This window comes from Apiospora phragmitis, assembly GCF_038363925.1.
Source record: "Apiospora phragmitis strain CBS 135458 chromosome Unknown utg000002l:1.0-5516284.0:1.0-5523493.0, whole genome shotgun sequence".
NCBI classification, from domain to species: domain Eukaryota; kingdom Fungi; phylum Ascomycota; class Sordariomycetes; order Amphisphaeriales; family Apiosporaceae; genus Apiospora; species Apiospora phragmitis.
This window is the reverse complement of record NW_027117400.1, coordinates 1,450,371-1,467,770: the sequence shown is the minus strand read 5'-3', so window position 1 is coordinate 1,467,770 and position 17,400 is coordinate 1,450,371. Positions and strand designations below refer to the sequence as shown.

Sequence of the window (17,400 nt, the reverse complement as noted above, 5' to 3'; positions counted from 1 at the left end):
GAACAAAGGTGCAAGGGTTTAAATGAGACGATGATAAGTCGGATCTCAGCACGGCTTGGACGGCGAACCGTGAATCGACAGAAAAGCGTGGTGGGGGTAGCCGTTGTGCGATTCAAATGGCTTGCTTGTCTAATGTGAAGGTCCCTTGCGTAGAGCGAGTCTTGGGAACTATTGAATGGGCAAGGCAATACTCCGTATTCATCTGTAATGCGGATGCTATGAGGATATGAGGATGGATGCTGGTCAAAATAGTCTCTTGATATTGTTGGTTGGAGGAGTTGCAGCAAGGTCTGGAAATGTTGTAGTCTGATGGGAGATGGACCAAATACGACATGGGGGGCATCGGGGGTAAATAACACTCGTTGCTTCTTGTATTACTGTTATTTGGATTCATCGTCGTTTCTGGTTGGCTGTGCTTGCTTACTTTGCTTGCACCCGATATATTGTTTTGATGTCTTGCCAAAAATGTACTTCCCTCCTTCCCCTCGCAGGCCGTGCTTCCATCCGAGCATTAACAGAGGCGTCAAGGATAGCTCTCCTGCTTGAGCTCCCCCGTAGCAACCGCTGACTAACACGCGTTTGCAAAGACGCGCCGCCTCCCTCTCCCCTCTTGGATTGGCTGAGCATGCATCCGTCCTTGGTCTGCGGAAGAAGAAAACCAGAAACCGCACTCCCACTCTTGACGAAGCCAAATTGACAACGCAACGTACAGGCCAGCTTGACAATTCTTCAAGTCGCTATCAAGCCGCCAGTTGCGCATTATTGCTTAAACTTGCTTTTATGTTCTTCACTGTGAGAATGAGAGTTGCTGCGTGAGAATCAATGTATCCAGTGTTTCAACTAATTCAACGCCTCAAGGAGATTTCCCCGCACTCTGGATCGGCCATTAAGGAGGCTTCCGTTAGGAGCCCGCAGAACTCGGCCAGTAGGCTGACATGCGACCGCTCAGACTTGCATCAATAATGCCGTCAACAAAATTGAATGAGTAATATGAGGTATACACATCAACCAATCCTGGCAGAATGTAGATATATACAGCCTAGCGTCATAGCATAGTATACTATTACTGGCGGCAATACCGAGAGATATGCGATGTCTGCGCCATATACCAATCATAGCATAACAAATCGATCTTCTGGCGGTCATCTTTGGGGATAAGCACCCTGTTAGTACTGACTATGGTGCCAGATGAATCCTTGTGGTGGTGTCGCATAATGTATCGATACTTGGCAAGCAGAGCCCTTTCGAGTGGCCACTTTCACTGCCAGGAAGGGACATCGGCGTTGAAGACCACCTTCACAACGCAGGTATGGCAAGCGTTGATCGCAACTCGGCTCTGCATTTATGTTTTTTCGAAGAATGCGATATTATCGCCCATCTCATTCGGTTTGTGACGGGCCTTCGAGTCCCTCGGTCGCCGCCTGTAGTGTTGGCGCATGTTCTGTGGGAATGCGGACCAACGTCTGCGGTAAGGGGGTAGTTTCTCCATCGCTGGTTGTCTCTTTGTCTTCGCGGGGTTTCGGGATTTTGGCTAGAAGGACCAAAGCAGATTAGTTGCTTGCCATCACGGAGGAGTAGGGTCGTCCCTTACCAGAAGCCATGTTGATAGCACGTAGGACGTTATGCCAGTTGTTCAGAACCGTCGCAATAGCTGCCGCCAAACTTTAGATCGCATTCATGGGGCCATGATGGTGATTGGGGCAAGACCTACCTTCAGTCCCGTCGGACAAGGTTGACAGCTTCTGTTCCAGAGCTTCCATCTCGTTGGCGACTGCTGCGCTCAGCTCCCGAAGCTCTTTCAGGTTTTCCAACTCGGCCTTCTTCTCATTGATACGGGCCAGCAGAGCAGCCGACTGGCCCGTCGACTGCGCATTGAGGTTGCTAGAGGTAGACCCTTGGCGCAGGTGGCCTGAGAGGGAGCGCGTAGCGAAGGCCATAGTTGCTGGCCCTTTGCTGTTGATATGTGACCGAATTGGACGTTGTGGGAAGGCTAAAATCAACCAAATCAATATGTGATCCAAGACCGCGACCGCTTGCCGGCTCAAGTGGCAGGCGGGGCTGAAAGTTGGGTAACTGAGGTGGTAACGCCAAGCTTGTTCGGTAACGAACCACGCGAACGAACGAACGCTAGGCACACATGCATGTCATATCCAGACCTGGATATGGCTTCAGGGATTTTGGGACTGATCATAGGAGGGAAGGATAAGTGAGTCATCCTTACCTCAACAAGAGTGCATAGGTAATTTGTTAGAAATGGGTAATTGAGTATGCCTGGAGATGCTTTCTGCCGACGAACGTTCGATGTAGGTTATGCTACCCGGCATTCGATGTTGATATGATCCCCTGAGAGACTCGACAGCCCATATTTTTGTTTTCACGGTCACTCACCCATGCAGGAGTAAGCCCGAATCCATCAGCTCTAAGGGGCTTCTTCCTTGCTACACCTCTAAGTTTTTCGAAGAAGAACAGCCACATACCAAGCGATGCATGAACTTAACCGAAGTCTCCTTTAGTTATGTACGTAGTAGTATCTTCAGCAAGTAATTCGACGCACAGCACATGCACCGGCAAAGCAGCCAGCAATTTGGCGTGTCATGACGCGGGCGTGCTCGAGGCTCAAGCATGTGTCACGGCAGCTGTTGACAAGGACCCAGCCGAAAGGCCTAAAACCCCCCACAGCGGGCCCTGGCACCAAACTGCTTTAGGAAGTGTGTTTACAACCCGAGATTACTCTTTCCTCGTCTGGTTCGAGCTTCCGCCCTTCTTGCTCACAACCTTGGAAAACTTTCAATCTTCCCAACCACCACTATGCACATATCTAATTTTGGATGACATTTTGTTGCCATCAACTACTCTTTCCATCATAGAGTCTCAATTTGACAACGAATGACCTAACGCCAATAGTTATATTACAAGGACGTCTCCTCGACCCCCAATTGTCACAACTCTTTTTCAAAGGCTGCTGTTGCGGGCTCGAATTATTGCCATGGCGCGACTGAACGAGCCGATCATGGCTACGGAGAGCCTAGAAACACGTACGCAACCTTACAACCTTACAGTCCACTTTCAAACATACTGACCAGCCTATGTTTACAGTCAGAAGAAGATTCCTCCGCCAGAACCGAGATATAGCCAGAATCAACTCCACACAGTCATTGCGCATACGAGGCTTGGAAAATGAGTGTGCCCGCATGCTATCAGAGAATCTCAATCTTCGCGGCCAAATCTTGCGGTTGGAGACAGAATTGTCCGAGAGCCGAGCACAACGCATAGCCGACCACGCAATGGAGATCAAAGAAAAGATGGAAGCACAACTGCTGGAATGGGGCTCTATGCTCGCGAGTCTGGGCCACGAGCCTATTGCGAGGCACCAACCGCCAAGGCTTCCAAAGAGGGCGAAGACCCGTTCTAGCATTGGAATAGGTAGCTCGCCACGCTGGAGGCGCCGGACAGACGGAGAGATGGAATTCGCAGCGCAGCAAGAAGGCAGACTTCCGCCGCTCTGGGAAAATAAATCTTGCCCCCGAGAAACACTCAAGTAAGAGATTTTCATTGTTTTGACAGCAGTATTCCCATGCTAATGGCTCCCAGCCGAGAGGAAATCATGGCCCTATGTGAAGAGGCTGCAGAGACCAACGATTCGCCAGACCTTGGTCCTCCACCAGTATCTCGTTTTGTCGACGAAGACCCAGTTAAGATTGATCTCCCAACCAAATCGCCTTCAGCTATTCGAAATCTGTACGCTTTGGAAGATTCGCCTTCAGCACCGGCCAGGGAGAATTTGGTCGAGGTGCAAGCGATAGCAGTGAAAAAGGTCCAGACTCTTGAAAGCATAGAAAAGGGCCGAGGAAGCCCAAGTATCTCTAATGGGGAGAGAAGAAACGGTCAAGTCCGATCCGGCGCAGGCCGATGTGAACGTCGAGCTAGCACCGCCTACCAAGAAGCTGGAACCGAAGACAATGAAGCCTACGCCGACTCCCGAACCGCAGCCAGCTTCCCAGACTGTTAAGGCCGGTTTGAAGAGGAAGGCGAGTGATGAAGACGAGAAGGAGAATGTGCAGTACACTAAGAAAGGAGGAGACGTGGCCAAGGCGACCAAAGCACAGCCTGTCAAGTCGCACACGAAGGATGGCGTTACGAACCGGCCAGTCAAGAGTCTACCTCCTGTGAGGAGAGATGTACAGTGCACACCGGCAAATCCTGCGGCCATCACAGCAACTAGGAAACCTTTGGGCGCCCGAAATGCCAACGAGCCTGTCAACTCACCGACGAAATCGACAAAGCTGGGGTTGTCGGGTGACATGGGAAAGGCGAAATCGAGTACAAAGCGTGAGGAACATGGCAAGGAGCGAGTGAAGTCGAAGAAGAAGCCAGAGGATGCCCAGCCTCAAGTTCCGACTCCCATCAAAATCAGTGCACCGGAGGAGCTGCCAGCTGCCCCAGTTGTTACCACCATTTATGTTGCGCCTGAAACTATGTCCGCCGAGCCAGACCTTTTTGCCCCTAGTTCGCCCGAACCGCCAGTAGCACCCAGAGAGAGCCTGAGAGACACACCCCCTCCGACAGAAATATCAAACGATGGCGAGACCAGCCGGCCGAGTCGTAGGAATAGGACCGCAGTTAGCTACGCAGAGCCGAATCTCAGGGACAAGATGCGCCGTCCCTCAAAACAGCTACTCGATGCTGTAGCAGGCGAGGGCAGGGCGATACGCCGAACCAGTCAGTCGAAACAAAGTGGCGACTTCTCGTCAATCAAGTCAGAGGAGAAGTCGCAGCTATGGAAGGAGTTGCCATCTGCCGTAAAATCGTCTGCTGGTTCAGATATTGCTGCCAGCCCTCTGGCACAGAAGATAAGTCGATCGCCACCTTCTGCTGAGCTGCCAATGAGCGTGGTCACGGACAGAAAAAAGCGTACCTCGATGGCAGCACGGGAAGCCGATATTGCCAAGGTGGATTCGGAAGACAATGATGGCGGCGATGTCTACGATTTCCCCCGAAAGCTCGCCACGTACAGACCCGAAGCACTCGACGCTTGAGGGAGGCAGAAAGTCTCCGAAGCCCAGGCACGGGAAATCTTCTATGAACAGCGAAGAGAGTGATGCCAAACCTCGAGGCAACAGCTCAAGGAAGAGGGCCTCCATGATGGCACCAAAGACGACGAAGATGATAGACTCAGAGAATATTGACGGGGATAGTTCCAACAGTCTGTCCAGCATCTCGTCAGCAGATGCAGATAGTACTGTGTCGAGCAGGGACAGGTCGTCCACGCGGAGGAGGAGCATGATGCTGTAAAGTGATGGGTTTGGTGTTTATGCCAGTGTGTTTGGTGTTGGATACGATGTTGAAGGTGTTCAGGTGTTTGTGTCTTTCCCTTGATATCCTGTCTCTGAACGATTAATGCTTGGATGATGCCCCCTCTCTTTTGTTTTGATGGACGAGAATGAACCAAAATGTCTTTTCAGTTACTTAGCCATAGCGTTGGAGTACAACTGTGATTTTACTGATGCTTGATACCAATTATGAACTTTCGAATTCCTACTTCTGACTGCCTTGCAACTTCATGGCTGGCGTTCTAACGGGCCTGCTTGTGTGTTCATTCAGTAAATTGCCTAGCTCGAACTGACATGACTGCTGGTGATCTGATGCTTGGCCCACGGCAGTCAATGTACGAAGCATCGTTTCGATACTCGGCTTCTTTTTCCATGTGCTCCTCTTGTCCTCCGTTCATTAGGCGGTGGTATTTTCTTGTACCCTGGTTTTTCCCCGTGTTCCCCGACTCGCGGCTCCAAATCCTACTATCATGATGAGGCGCCTGTAGGCTCTACAGGTTTCGTATACGTAACTTTCTCGACCGCAACATTCTCAACCCCGTTCGCGTCTTTTCTCAGCTGGTAGACGTATAACGTGAGCGAAATTCCTTGGACCTAGAGTGTCAAGTGAGCAAACGGTCCAGGAACATATGAGCGACCCACTATGGCCTCCCCTGAGCAACAACAGCGTATCCTCGATTCTTCGATTCGCACATCAAGAATTCCTTATGAGCCCAGCCAGGAAGAGAGAAGAGGAGGGCACTCACATCCATCAGGCAGAAGCTCGGCACCATCTCCTCGCCCTCCTTGGTCCAGCCCGTCGTGTAGGCGCCTGTGGCGGACCCGGGGTTGACGAAGAACTTGTCCATGTACTCGAAGGCGTCGAAGCGGTGGGTGCCGCCCCAGCAGAGGACGTCGACGTCGAGCTTGTTGGCCTCGGCCAGCAGCAGGTCGGGCTCCGTCGACACGAGCGTGAAGCCCTCGACGAAGCCGACGCGCAGCGAGCCGTGCGTCACCACCTGCGAGAGGGGCAGGGATGTCGCCTCGACGTCGAAGCGGCCCTTAACGATCTTCAGGTCCGGCGCGATCGACCGCAGGTACTCGTACGTGTGCTTGTCCGTCAGGTTGCCGAGGCAGAGCGTTTGGCCGATCTTGCCGGGGGAGAGGAGCTTCTTGAACTGTGGGGGGTGCGCAAATGCGGTGGCAAGGGTTAGCGATTGCGATCGTGTGAAAGGGAGTGTAGTGAAGGGCTCGTCTCGGAAGGGGAATAGGAGGTGGTTTGCTGTCCGATCTGGGGACTAAAATGAAGTCGTACCTTGGCGGGTATGTCGAGAGCCCGGTCCGGGATGTGAAGATCGCCGATGACGAGGATTAAGAAGGCCATGTTTGCGAAACTTTGCGACCTTGGGATGCTGGATCACAAGAGTTGTATCGGCGAAAGGCGGCTGCGGTGGACAACCGTCGCAGTGTCGTCAGCCTGTGGTGTCGAATCGATCAACCAGCGGGGCTGCACAAGGCCGGTAGTCTAACAACGATCGACGTGCAATGAAACCCCCAATGATTACACCAAATCACAGTATCGCCGTGGCCTGTGGAATGCTACCGAAGTCTTTGCGAATGAAGCCGGTATGTATGTTCTGTTTCGATCGGGTCGGGGAGTCGGTCGGTCGGTCAGCCACCAATCGTGAGCTTCGGCATAGGGTTGACGTCGACGCTCTAGCTTCTGGGCCCTCCAATGCACCGACCTACAGCACCTTAGCCGCCTATTTTGAACCCCTGTCGCAGTCCAGTCCAATTGAGCGGTACAGCAGTTCCGGACAGGGATCTGGCAACCGTAGTTGATCAATTGATAGCCTTGCTTCAATGTAAGCTTGCCCCGAACACGGAGCTCGGGATTGGATATCGTAATCGTAAAGTTCCATAGAGGTTCTTCTTGACGCCTTACACAAGTGAATTACTAAACCAGATACGAAAACATATCTGGGAAGTAGGCGGGACTGTGCAAGACAGATAGGGGCATTTCTAAAGACTTCAAGCAACAAACGTTTTCATCCGGTCCACTTAAAGCTCTTTCTATTGTACCGGACATCTCTCGGCTTTCCTCATCGTCTTGCAGAAACCGTCCAAAGTTCTGCCAATTGTAGTCACTAGATTCACTCGCTAGACTTGGCCCGAAACAGCAAACCTAAGAGCCACCCCCCTTCTCAGACTCCAACAGCAAAAGCCAGCCAGCCAAGCTTTCGGGTCTTCCATACCGTACGAGCCAAAATGCGGAGAGTAGCTTCAAGAACAGCATTGCCCCACCTCGGCAGCAGCTCCCCCTCCTCACCCCCATTATCGCTCCATGTATCATCATCGACCCCTTCCTCCCGGTTGTCCCTGATCTCCCAACATCTCCCCTCCGGTGGCCCTTCCATTTCCAATCCTTCGAGAGCTCGTTCTATATCCCCCGTACAGACTCGTAAGCTTTCATCATCATCACAGCGCAGCATGTCTTCACAACTTGAACATCCGACCCTCCTCATCCCGGGTCCCATCGAGTTTGACGATGACGTCCTTCAGTCCATGAGCCATTATAGGTCAGTTTAGCCACACCGCGCCTTTTGACGGACTTCCGAACAGTGTTTGCATTCATGCTTTACCCATGATCAAGTTTTCCATCAGTTCAAACTCATGCATGGAGCTCCTGCTAATATGTGTCTGGCAGCGAATCCCATGTCGGACCCGGCTTCGTAGCGACTTTTGGCGACACCATCTCGATGCTGCGCAAGCTCTTCCAGACCACAGACCCCTCTGCGCAACCCTTTGTGATTTCGGGATCTGGTACCTTGGGTTGGGACATCGTGGCCGCCAATCTTGTTGAGGCTGGTGAGGATGTTCTGGTTCTCAGCACCGGCTACTTCGGAGATGGTTTCGCCGACTGCTTCGAGACGTATGGTGCCAAGCTGACCAAGTTGACCGGAACCGTGGGTGGACGACCGCAGCTTCCCGAGATCGAGAAGGCGCTCAAGAGCAAGAAGTTCAAGATGGTTACTGTGACCCACGTCGACACCTCAACGGGTGTCCTGAGCGAGCTGGAGAACCTGTCCAAGCTGGTCAAGAGCGTATCTCCCGAGACGCTCCTCGTTGTGGATGGAGTTTGCAGTGTCGCCTGTGAGGAGATTCAGTTTGACGCGTGGAAGCTGGACGGTGTTGTGACTGCGAGTCAAAAGGCCATCGGATGCCCGGCCGGCCTGTCGATATCCATGTTCAGCGGCAAGGCCATCGAGGCTTTCAAGGCGCGCAAGACCCCGCCCGCCACGTACTTTGCTTCCATGAAGAACTGGATGCCGATCATGCAGAACTACGAGGCCAAGAAGCCGTCCTACTTCGCGACGCCCTCGCCGCAGTTGATCCACGCTCTGCACACCGCACTCACCCAGATTCTGTCGAAGCCGCTATCCGAGCGCTTTGCGACGCACCGCGAGGCCTCGGATGGATCAAGAAGGCTGTGGCGGACCTAGGTCTCAAGCAGGTCGCCTCGAACCCCGAAGATCAGGCTCACGGCATGACTGCCATCTACTTGCCAGAACCCGTCAAGGCGACCGACTTGCTGCCGAAGCTTGCCAAGGCCGGTGTCGTCTGGGCTGGTGGCATCCATAAGGAAATCGCACCCAAGTATGTGCGGTTCGGCCATATGGGAGTCAGCGTGGTAAGCATAATTCCCCTGTCCCTCTGTATTTGACATTTCTTCGAGAGATATAGGCTAACTGGTTTTCTCTAGACGGATCCTGCCAGGAAGGACATTGATAAGGCCATCAAGGCTCTGTCAAATGGTCTTGAAGAGTGCGGTTACAAGGCATAAACTCGAACGCCGCATGAACAACGAATTAGGGTGATTGGGATATAAAAGGACCATGTACATTCTGGCTCGTTATAGAAAGGTAGAATAAAAATAAATGTCTGCACCACGAGATACTGAGAGCTGCCAGTTAGTCTATATTCTCAGGATTGCCCTTTCGTAATCCCTTTTCATACACACAATACTTGTACTCTGCATAATACCTCGGGAGAGATGTCATTATCGCCAAATCTGCTGCTCCTCTGGAATGCATTCATTGCTGCTTTATTCCTTTGTGCCTCTTTAGTCTACCTTACACGGTGGGCCCAACCTGTCAGGAATACCTCTAGGTAGTATTATAAGTCGAACAGAGCATCTAGCTGACAAACCCGTCTTGATTTGAACGGAGCTCTCCAGTAATCCTTTTACAAATTATTCAAACTACCACTCAAGAAATCGTGTATCTTGGTAGGTGGATATCAGATCAGGGATGCCGGCCTTGCTGCGACCTACCATACCTAGGCTCGCGAGGTTGAACGGAAGGAAGGCCATCCGACGATACGGCGGCCAGGGGGATCCACAGACCGGACCACCTGCAGTCACCGATGGACACCTGAGTATCCGCAATGTCCCGGTTTCCACAGGCCGTTTGGATGTGTTTAAATGGAAACAGCAAGTTGTTCTTGGGCTGCCGTACGGGGAAAGATGGATTAAAAGCAGCGAGGATGCTTGATCATTTCGGCGTTAAGAAGTGGTCGTTGATGCCTGAGTTATCGAAAGATGTCTTCTCAGAGCTACCTGACTGTGATAGCTCGTATATCACTTACTGACTGTGTTTTCGGTTGCTACGTGTAATGCAGTGTATTGAGAATTTGCTAGAAGATACAGTCGATGACGGGGAAAACAATACTCTCTTTAACGGACAACTTGCAGTTATCAACGAACTTGAAGCAGAGGATTAGGTAACTTAGAGCAGCAACCGTTTTGAGAGAGGTTCATGCAGCATCCGTATGGCCTCGGACCATGCATGGTGATAGCAAATTAAGCTCACTCGCTAGGCAGCAACAGCAGTATCATGATATCATCCTTCGAGGCGTGTAAGTGATACTAGCATTTGCTGACCAAGCAAGGACCAGATATATTATTAATAGAAACGATTGTGAGTACGGGGGCATCCGAGACTTCTGCGACATGTCCAAAAGAAACGAATATTGATTGATGCATGTTCAGCCAGAACTGATATCCCTTACTGTGCTGTAGACAGTGCCCTGGTGCCGGAGGGCCGGAGGGCGATGAACGAGGCGGCCTTCTAACCTAGGGCGGCTTGGGACCAAATTACTAAGAAAACAGTCGGACCTAAGAATCCCAATAGCTTGGGTGGATCGAGAGAGGGGCGCCCAGAAACGTCGTCACCTAGTGATTCAATGAGGGGCAGAAAGAGGGTGTGATTAAAAGCGTGCGAGTGCGAGAGTGTGCGCTCAGAACATTGAAGTGCCTTTGACAAGACTGGACTAAACAGGTATGATATGCTGCCAGCACTTGTACAACGTTCGAATAGCATATTTAGGCATATGGACACTAGGGTAAGCGATACAAATGTAATAACTCAAGTGTGCCTTGTTTACTCGGTCATTATGACATCTGTTAGGCTGGCTGTTATGGTGGTGAAATTGGTTGGTCGGGAGTTCCTCCTGGTGAGCTCTCATGTTTACTCAAGTACTGGCTGCGTAGGATAAACTTGAGTGATAATCTCCAGGGACTCAGCCGCTTACCTTGTTTCTTCTTGTAAATGAGATCAATGGCCATTAGATGCGACGCGGACACCGACGAACCACCCGTGGTTGTTCAGTGAACATAATAACTTAGCCTGTCTTGTGTTGTCTGTCCAGTCTGCTGTCACTTTAATTACCTGCCCCGCCAACCCGCCCACCTTGCCGTGCCCCTCACTTTTTTTCTGCTGCTGCTTCTACCAACTACGCGCTGCCTCCATGCACACTCGCTCGCTGAACAACTGAGTGAGTGACTTCAGACCAGAGTGACTCCACCAAAAGCCACTACTACCGCGACCTACCCGCCTCTTTCATTGATTCGGATTCTGATACCAGCTGCTGCTTCTGCTTCTGCTCTGCTCTGCAATTTCACGAACTCTCCTCCACCTTTGCCTGACCGTAACTTCGACTTTTTCTTTCTTTCACTTCCTACGTGATTGCCCAGGTCAATATTCCCATCCCATTGAGCACTGCATTGTCTTCCAGTCTTATTTTGCAGCATCTCTTGACCACTCCAAACCTAACCTCCCCACGACGGCCGCCTCGGCAAGCTTCGTCTTTGATCACATCACACTTCTGCGGGCGCGTATCTTGACCTCGACCTTTCGTCCGCACATCCACCATCCACCATGGCGCCCACGATCGAGGAGCTGGACGTCATGGTCCGCTCCTTCTACGAGGGCCGCGGCGAACAGGTATGCCATTGATTTTTCTGGCCCTTCAATTCTGGCCGTCGCTATCTGCTTTGCGCCCCCTCGCAACCCGCTGCAGGATACAAAGTACTGACTTTTTGAATCTTCCCCGCCTCTAGCAAAAAGCTGCACAAGCCGCCCTGAACCAGGTAAGCCCCCCTCCAGCTCCCTCTCTTGTGTTAATTAAATGAGTAGGCATGTGCTCGAAGTCGGTAGCTGATTGATTGCGTCTCTAGTTCAAAGAAGACCCCGATGCATGGCTACTTGTCGACAAGATCCTAACAGATGCTTCATATCCGCAAACCAAGTGTAAGGGCGTCCACGATGCTGTGAGGAGTTGTGGTAAGGCTGACAAGTCCTAGATCTTGGTCTCCAAGTCCTCGACCATGTTATCATGACAAGATGGAAGGTGCTCCCGCGCGAGCAATGTCTGGGAATCCGTAATTTCGTCGGCCAGAGCATCGTCGACTGCTCCAGCACCGAGGAGTCGCTAAAGACCCAACGCACCCTACTCAACAAGCTCAACTTGGTGCTCATCTCCATATTGAAGCAAGAATGGCCGCACAACTGGCCGACCTTTATCAACGAGATCATCGGCTCCTGCCAAATAAGTCTCTCCATCTGTGAGAACAACATGATCATCCTCCGCCTCCTGTCCGAGGAGGTATTCGACTACTCGGCGGACCAGATGACATCGGCCAAGACGAGGAATCTCAAGACCACCATGTGCAACGAGTTCTCCCAGATCTTTCAACTCTGCCAAGAGATCCTCACGACAGCGAACCAGCCTACCCTGATCAAGGCGACGCTTGAGACGTTATTACGTTTCTGCAACTGGATTCCGCTGGGCTACATCTTCGAGACCCCCCTGATCGACACTCTGCGCACACGATTCCTCGAAGTCCCGGAGTTTCGAAACATAACTCTGCAGGTATTCACCGAGATTGGAGGACTGACAACGGCTGCTCATGGTCAACCGAATGCCTACAGCGAACAATTGGTCAAGATGTTCTGCGAAGTTCTCACCACTATTGCGACTATCATTCCTCTCGAGCTCGATCTGAAAAGCACGTACCCTCAAAGTAACTCGAGAGATCAGGAGTTCATACAGAATTTGGCCCTTTTCTTGTGCAACTTCTTCGGGCAGCACGTCGGTCTTATCGAACACCTTCCGAATCGTGATTACCTGACACATGGTCACTTCTATTTGATCCGGATCTCGCAGATTGAGGATCGAGAGATTTTCAAGATTTGCCTAGACTACTGGCTTAAGCTGGTCCAGGAACTCTACGAGGAGATGCAAGCTGCGCCCATGAACGAGATGACTCCCTTGTTGATGGCGAACTCTGGAGCTCTCGACCCGAATAGACTGAATCAGCTTCCCCTTCGGATGCATAAGTACAAGGAGGTGTTGTCTAATCTGCGCGTGGTCATGATCGAGAAGATGGTGCGACCCGAAGAAGTTCTCATTGTTGAGAACGACGAGGGTGAGATCGTGCGAGAATTCGTCAAGGAAAGTGACACTGTTCAGCTATACAAGACAATCCGAGAGTGTCTTGTGTACCTGACACATCTTGACGTCAATGATACTGAGCAGATCATGACGGACAAGTTGCAGAAACAGGTTGATGGCAGTGAGTGGTCTTGGCACAACTGCAACGTTTTGTGCTGGGCCATCGGTTCTATTTCACTGGCCATGCACGAGGAGACTGAGAAGCGTTTCCTTGTCACAGTCATCAAGGATCTGCTCGGCCTGACTGAGATGAAGCGCGGCAAAGACAACAAGGCTGTTGTCGCTAGCAACATCATGTACATTGTCGGGCAGTATCCCCGATTCCTGAAAGCCCACTGGAAATTCCTTAAGACGGTGGTTAACAAGCTCTTCGAATTCATGCATGAATCTCACGAGGGTGTTCAGGATATGGCGTGCGACACATTCATCAAGATTGCTCGCCAATGCAGACGTCATTTTGTGGCTCTCCAACCTAATGAGAACGAACCATTCATCGAGGAGATCGTCAAGAATCTCCCCCGAATCACGTGCGATCTCACGCCCCAGCAAGTCCATACCTTTTACGAGGCCTGCGGATACATGGTGAACGCACAGGGTAACAAGCACCTGCAAGAGCGTCTACTTGCTGACTTGATGGGGGCTCCTAATGCGGCCTGGGATGAGATTATCCGCGCTGCTACTGCAGACCCTACGGTCCTTCAAGATTCCGAAACGATCAAGATCATCGGAAACATTATGAAGACCAATGTATCAGCATGCTCATCAGTTGGTCCCTACTTCTATCCTCAGATTGGCCGCATTTATCTCGACATGCTGCAGATGTATCGCGCCACAAGTCAGCTTATCTCGGAGGCTGTTGCTCGTGATGGTGACCTGGCCCCGCGGATGCCCAAGGTCCGGGGACTACGAACGATCAAGAAGGAAATCCTCAAGTTGATCGAGACGTACGTGGATAAGGCCGAAGATCTGCAGTCTGTCCGTCAGCAGATGGTTCCCCAGCTGCTGGATTCGGTGTTGGTTGACTACAACCGCAACGTCCCCGGCGCAAGAGATGCGGAGGTGCTCAAGGCCATGTCCACCATCATCTCGAAGCTTACTGGGCTTATGGAGGACCAAGTTCCGGTCATCATGCAGAACGTCTTCGAGTGTACTCTGGATATGATCAACAAGGACTTTTCCGAGTTCCCCGAACATCGCGTCGAGTTCTTCAACCTGCTGCGTGCTATCAACTTGCACTGCTTCCCTGCCTTGCTGAAACTGGACAACCGCCAGTTCAAGTTTGTCATTGACGCTTGTATGTGGGCAAGCAAGCATGACAACCGTGATGTTGAGGGCGCAGGTCTTAACATGTGCCTGGAGCTTATCAACAACATTGCCGAGAAGACGGATGTGCAGACGGCCAATGCCTTCTTCCAACAATTCTTCATTACCATCCTTCAGGATGTCTTCTTCGTCCTTACGGATCCGGATCACAAGGCCGGCTTCAAGACGCAGTCGATGCTTCTCATGAAGCTGTTCAACTTTGTGCAGCCTGCAGAAGGCGGTACACCTAAGATCCAGGGACCAGTATACATTGATCAGGCCCCTACTGGAACGTCGAACCGTGATTTCCTCGTTAACTTCGTTGGAACTCTCTTGAGCAAGGCGTTCGGCAACCTTCAAGTGTAAGTACAAACTTGTTTGGCATCTAGTGGAGTTATTGCTAATTCTCGGTCCGATTTAGTGCCCAGATCAACGTCTTCATCGAAGGCCTCTTCACGCTCAACAATCAGTATGATAAATTCCGACTGAACCTGCGTGACTTCCTCATCTCACTGAAGGAATACGCCGGTGACAATGCGGATCTATATGCTGTCGAGAAGGAACAAGAGGTCAGGGACAACCTGAAGGCCGACCGTGAGCGGCGATCAAAGGTTGGCGGTCTTCTGAAGCCGTCTGAGATCGAGATCGATGACGATGAGCTGTGAGGATGTGGAATTTCTCTCTATTTTCGGCGTGTGTGATACCAGAATAATATAACTCAGAAGGCACTTTTGAGGACGATGATGATTACTACGTTTTTCTTCTTCGGATGGTGGAATAGCCATCGGAATCAACGACGCCTCTGAACGATATTGGGCTACATTGGTTAGCTAACGATGGAAACTAAAAAAAGGGGAACGAGACCGAGGTGGTGATTAGTCCTTACACGATATGGACCATCAAGCATATTAAGTGTCGGGCCAAGATTACGCGAGTGCGCTGCTGCTGCGTTGCTCTTGGTAGATAGATGACTGTAGTCATTCTTGAGTTGGTGGCAATAAATCTCGACTATCCCATTCATGGTAAAAGCACTGCTACTTGTGTAGCACCTTCCGTACATGATTGACAGGCCAGTTTATCCGAATATATCCTGTGGAATAAACGTCTCAAACGTGATGATGTATGTATCGGTATACTTGGGAAAGGGATAATGACGGTAGACGGGATACGGCAATAACACATATTCTTTCTCTATTACCCCCTCCGCGAAAATATTATCACGGACGCTGCTATTTCCCCAAGGATTATTCGCGCCATCATCTAGTAGGTAGGCTCATATAATAAAAGTCCCTTTACCAAAAGCACCCGCAACGCCTACCTCGGACCCTCTTTTCCCGTCCCTTGTTTTTTTTCTTTTATGCCGCACCATGAAGATATTTTCCCAGCGCATCATGCAACTCCTTGTAATCATCCCGCCGCGAGCTCCCATCCGTGGAACTTGTCGCGATGGGCGCAGACGGCTGTCCTGTGACTATGCTCTCGAGCTCGTCCTCGGTGATGAGTTTGAACCGCACACTGGCCATCCTCGACCTGACGATGCTGCCCCGGTACCAGTCGGTCCAGATCTTCTGCAACACGTTCTCGGGCTCTTCCGGTTCCTCCTCATGCTCCTCCGAGTCCGTACGCGCGAGCTGCCCGCCATTCTCGCTCTGGCGTTGTTGTCGTTCCCGGTTGCGCTGGGACTGCGGCATGTGGCCAAAGTCCCGCTGTTGTTTCCCACGCGCCCCGGTGGCCCTTAACCAGCGGCTCCGTCCCGCCCAGGAGGGCGTGCGTCCATTCGTCGCCGGGCATGACGCATATCAGGACGTGCGGCTCCGGTTGGTCTGGTATCTTGCTCGTAGTAGTCGAAGAACTGCTACTGCCGTTTATTACTTCTCCTTGAACATTGCTGCTGCTGCTGCCGCCGCCGCCGTTGATACCAGGAGCTGTCGGCGTCAGTTCCGGCGTCGCTATGGTACACAGGGGGAACCGGTCCACGACGTGGAACAGCGAGCCGAAGATCTGCTGGCTGCCCGTCTCGCCGTACTTGAGGGCGGAGAAGGCGAGGGCGACGCAGCGGACGCGGGCCGTGTCCTCGCGGCGCAGGAAGTACGTCATGGGCGAGTTGAAGCCGAACTCGTCGTAGGGCTCGAGCTCGCCGAGCAGGTAGAGGGCGTCGCGCTCGAAGTTGAAGTAGACGTGCGGCTCCGACCAATGCGGCGTCTGGTCGCCGCCGCTACCCAACGCGGACGACGACGACGACCCGTTGATGTTGTGTTGGTGGATGGTCCGGTTCTGGTTCGGCCGCCCGTCCATGTACGCGAACACGTGCGGCACCTTCCAGCTGAAGGCCAGGGCGTAGTGCCGCTCGAGGGTCCGCGTGCGCGCCTCGTGGTTGACGTGCAGCACGGCGGGCACGAAGCGGCGGCCGCGCCGGCGCGACGTCAGGTCTCTCAGGTGTTGCTGCTCCTGGGCGCCCGTGGTGCCCGGGTCGCTTTCCGGCTGCTCGGCGTTCGGGGCGTGGATGGTGCAGGAGGCCATGATGATGCGTGGGACGGAGGCGGCCAGGTCCCATATCTTGAGGCGCAGCTCCGGCGGGAGCGAGGAGAACAGCGTGAAGGAGGATGAAGGCTGCTGCTGCTCGTCATCGCTGCCGTCGCTGTATACTTGAAACTTGATGCGGAACCTGCACTCCATGTTTGCACATGTGGCCGACCAGGTAACCTAGATGCGCGAATAGTTCTATGATGTGTGACCGACCTGACCCGACCCAAAAACCCAACCCTGTATCGCTCGCGATAGGAAGGTAAGTATGTAGGATGGCTGCCAGTTAGTTATATTGAGCCTAACAACCCCTGCCTGCTGTGCATATAGATCAATGCAAGTGCCGAAAGCGGGTTGATGCGGTCTTTTTCTGTGTCCAAACGTCCACTGCTCGTCCAGGAAAAGAAAAGACGGGGCGGGGCAATGAATCAGATGTTAACGAAAGCAGCAGCAGCAGGTAAACAACCGATAA

At 52.1% G+C, this 17,400-nt stretch overlaps 6 protein-coding genes across 6 annotated transcripts; 3 read left to right on the top strand and 3 right to left on the bottom strand.

The window, feature by feature from the left end:
- Positions 1 to 1,379: 1,379 nt before the first annotated feature.
- Positions 1,380 to 1,937, bottom strand: PG994_001278 (uncharacterized protein; the record flags this gene model as incomplete). The annotated part of the gene is made up of 3 exons (XM_066852687.1): positions 1,380 to 1,531; positions 1,592 to 1,651; positions 1,712 to 1,937. The coding sequence occupies 3 exons, from the start codon at positions 1,935 to 1,937 to the stop codon at positions 1,380 to 1,382; spliced, it is 438 nt and encodes a 145-aa protein (XP_066720828.1).
- A 1,049-nt stretch (positions 1,938 to 2,986) lies between these two features.
- PG994_001277 (uncharacterized protein) lies at positions 2,987 to 5,036 on the top strand (the record flags this gene model as incomplete). The annotated part of the gene is made up of 4 exons (XM_066852686.1): positions 2,987 to 3,035; positions 3,097 to 3,538; positions 3,592 to 3,790; positions 3,837 to 5,036. 4 exons carry the CDS (start codon positions 2,987 to 2,989, stop codon positions 5,034 to 5,036), a joined length of 1,890 nt encoding a protein of 629 aa, XP_066720827.1.
- A 762-nt stretch (positions 5,037 to 5,798) lies between these two features.
- On the bottom strand, positions 5,799 to 6,693 carry PG994_001276 (Vacuolar protein sorting-associated protein 29; the record flags this gene model as incomplete). The annotated part of the gene is made up of 3 exons (XM_066852685.1): positions 5,799 to 5,924; positions 6,077 to 6,487; positions 6,625 to 6,693. The coding sequence occupies 3 exons, from the start codon at positions 6,691 to 6,693 to the stop codon at positions 5,799 to 5,801; spliced, it is 606 nt and encodes a 201-aa protein (XP_066720826.1).
- A 1,106-nt stretch (positions 6,694 to 7,799) lies between these two features.
- PG994_001275 (alanine--glyoxylate aminotransferase) lies at positions 7,800 to 9,153 on the top strand (the record flags this gene model as incomplete). Its single annotated transcript, XM_066852684.1, has 4 exons — positions 7,800 to 7,888; positions 8,017 to 8,462; positions 8,522 to 9,000; positions 9,073 to 9,153. The coding sequence occupies 4 exons, from the start codon at positions 7,800 to 7,802 to the stop codon at positions 9,151 to 9,153; spliced, it is 1,095 nt and encodes a 364-aa protein (XP_066720825.1).
- Positions 9,154 to 11,495: 2,342 nt separating this feature from the next.
- PG994_001274 (exportin) lies at positions 11,496 to 15,070 on the top strand (the record flags this gene model as incomplete). The annotated part of the gene is made up of 5 exons (XM_066852683.1): positions 11,496 to 11,593; positions 11,710 to 11,739; positions 11,827 to 11,899; positions 11,953 to 14,767; positions 14,827 to 15,070. Exons 1-5 carry the CDS (start codon positions 11,528 to 11,530, stop codon positions 15,068 to 15,070), a joined length of 3,228 nt encoding a protein of 1,075 aa, XP_066720824.1. The 5' UTR covers positions 11,496 to 11,527.
- Positions 15,071 to 15,760: 690 nt separating this feature from the next.
- PG994_001273 (uncharacterized protein) lies at positions 15,761 to 17,081 on the bottom strand (the record flags this gene model as incomplete). Its single annotated transcript, XM_066852682.1, has 2 exons — positions 15,761 to 16,087; positions 16,146 to 17,081. 2 exons carry the CDS (start codon positions 17,079 to 17,081, stop codon positions 15,761 to 15,763), a joined length of 1,263 nt encoding a protein of 420 aa, XP_066720823.1.
- Between the last annotated feature and the right edge of the window lie 319 nt (positions 17,082 to 17,400).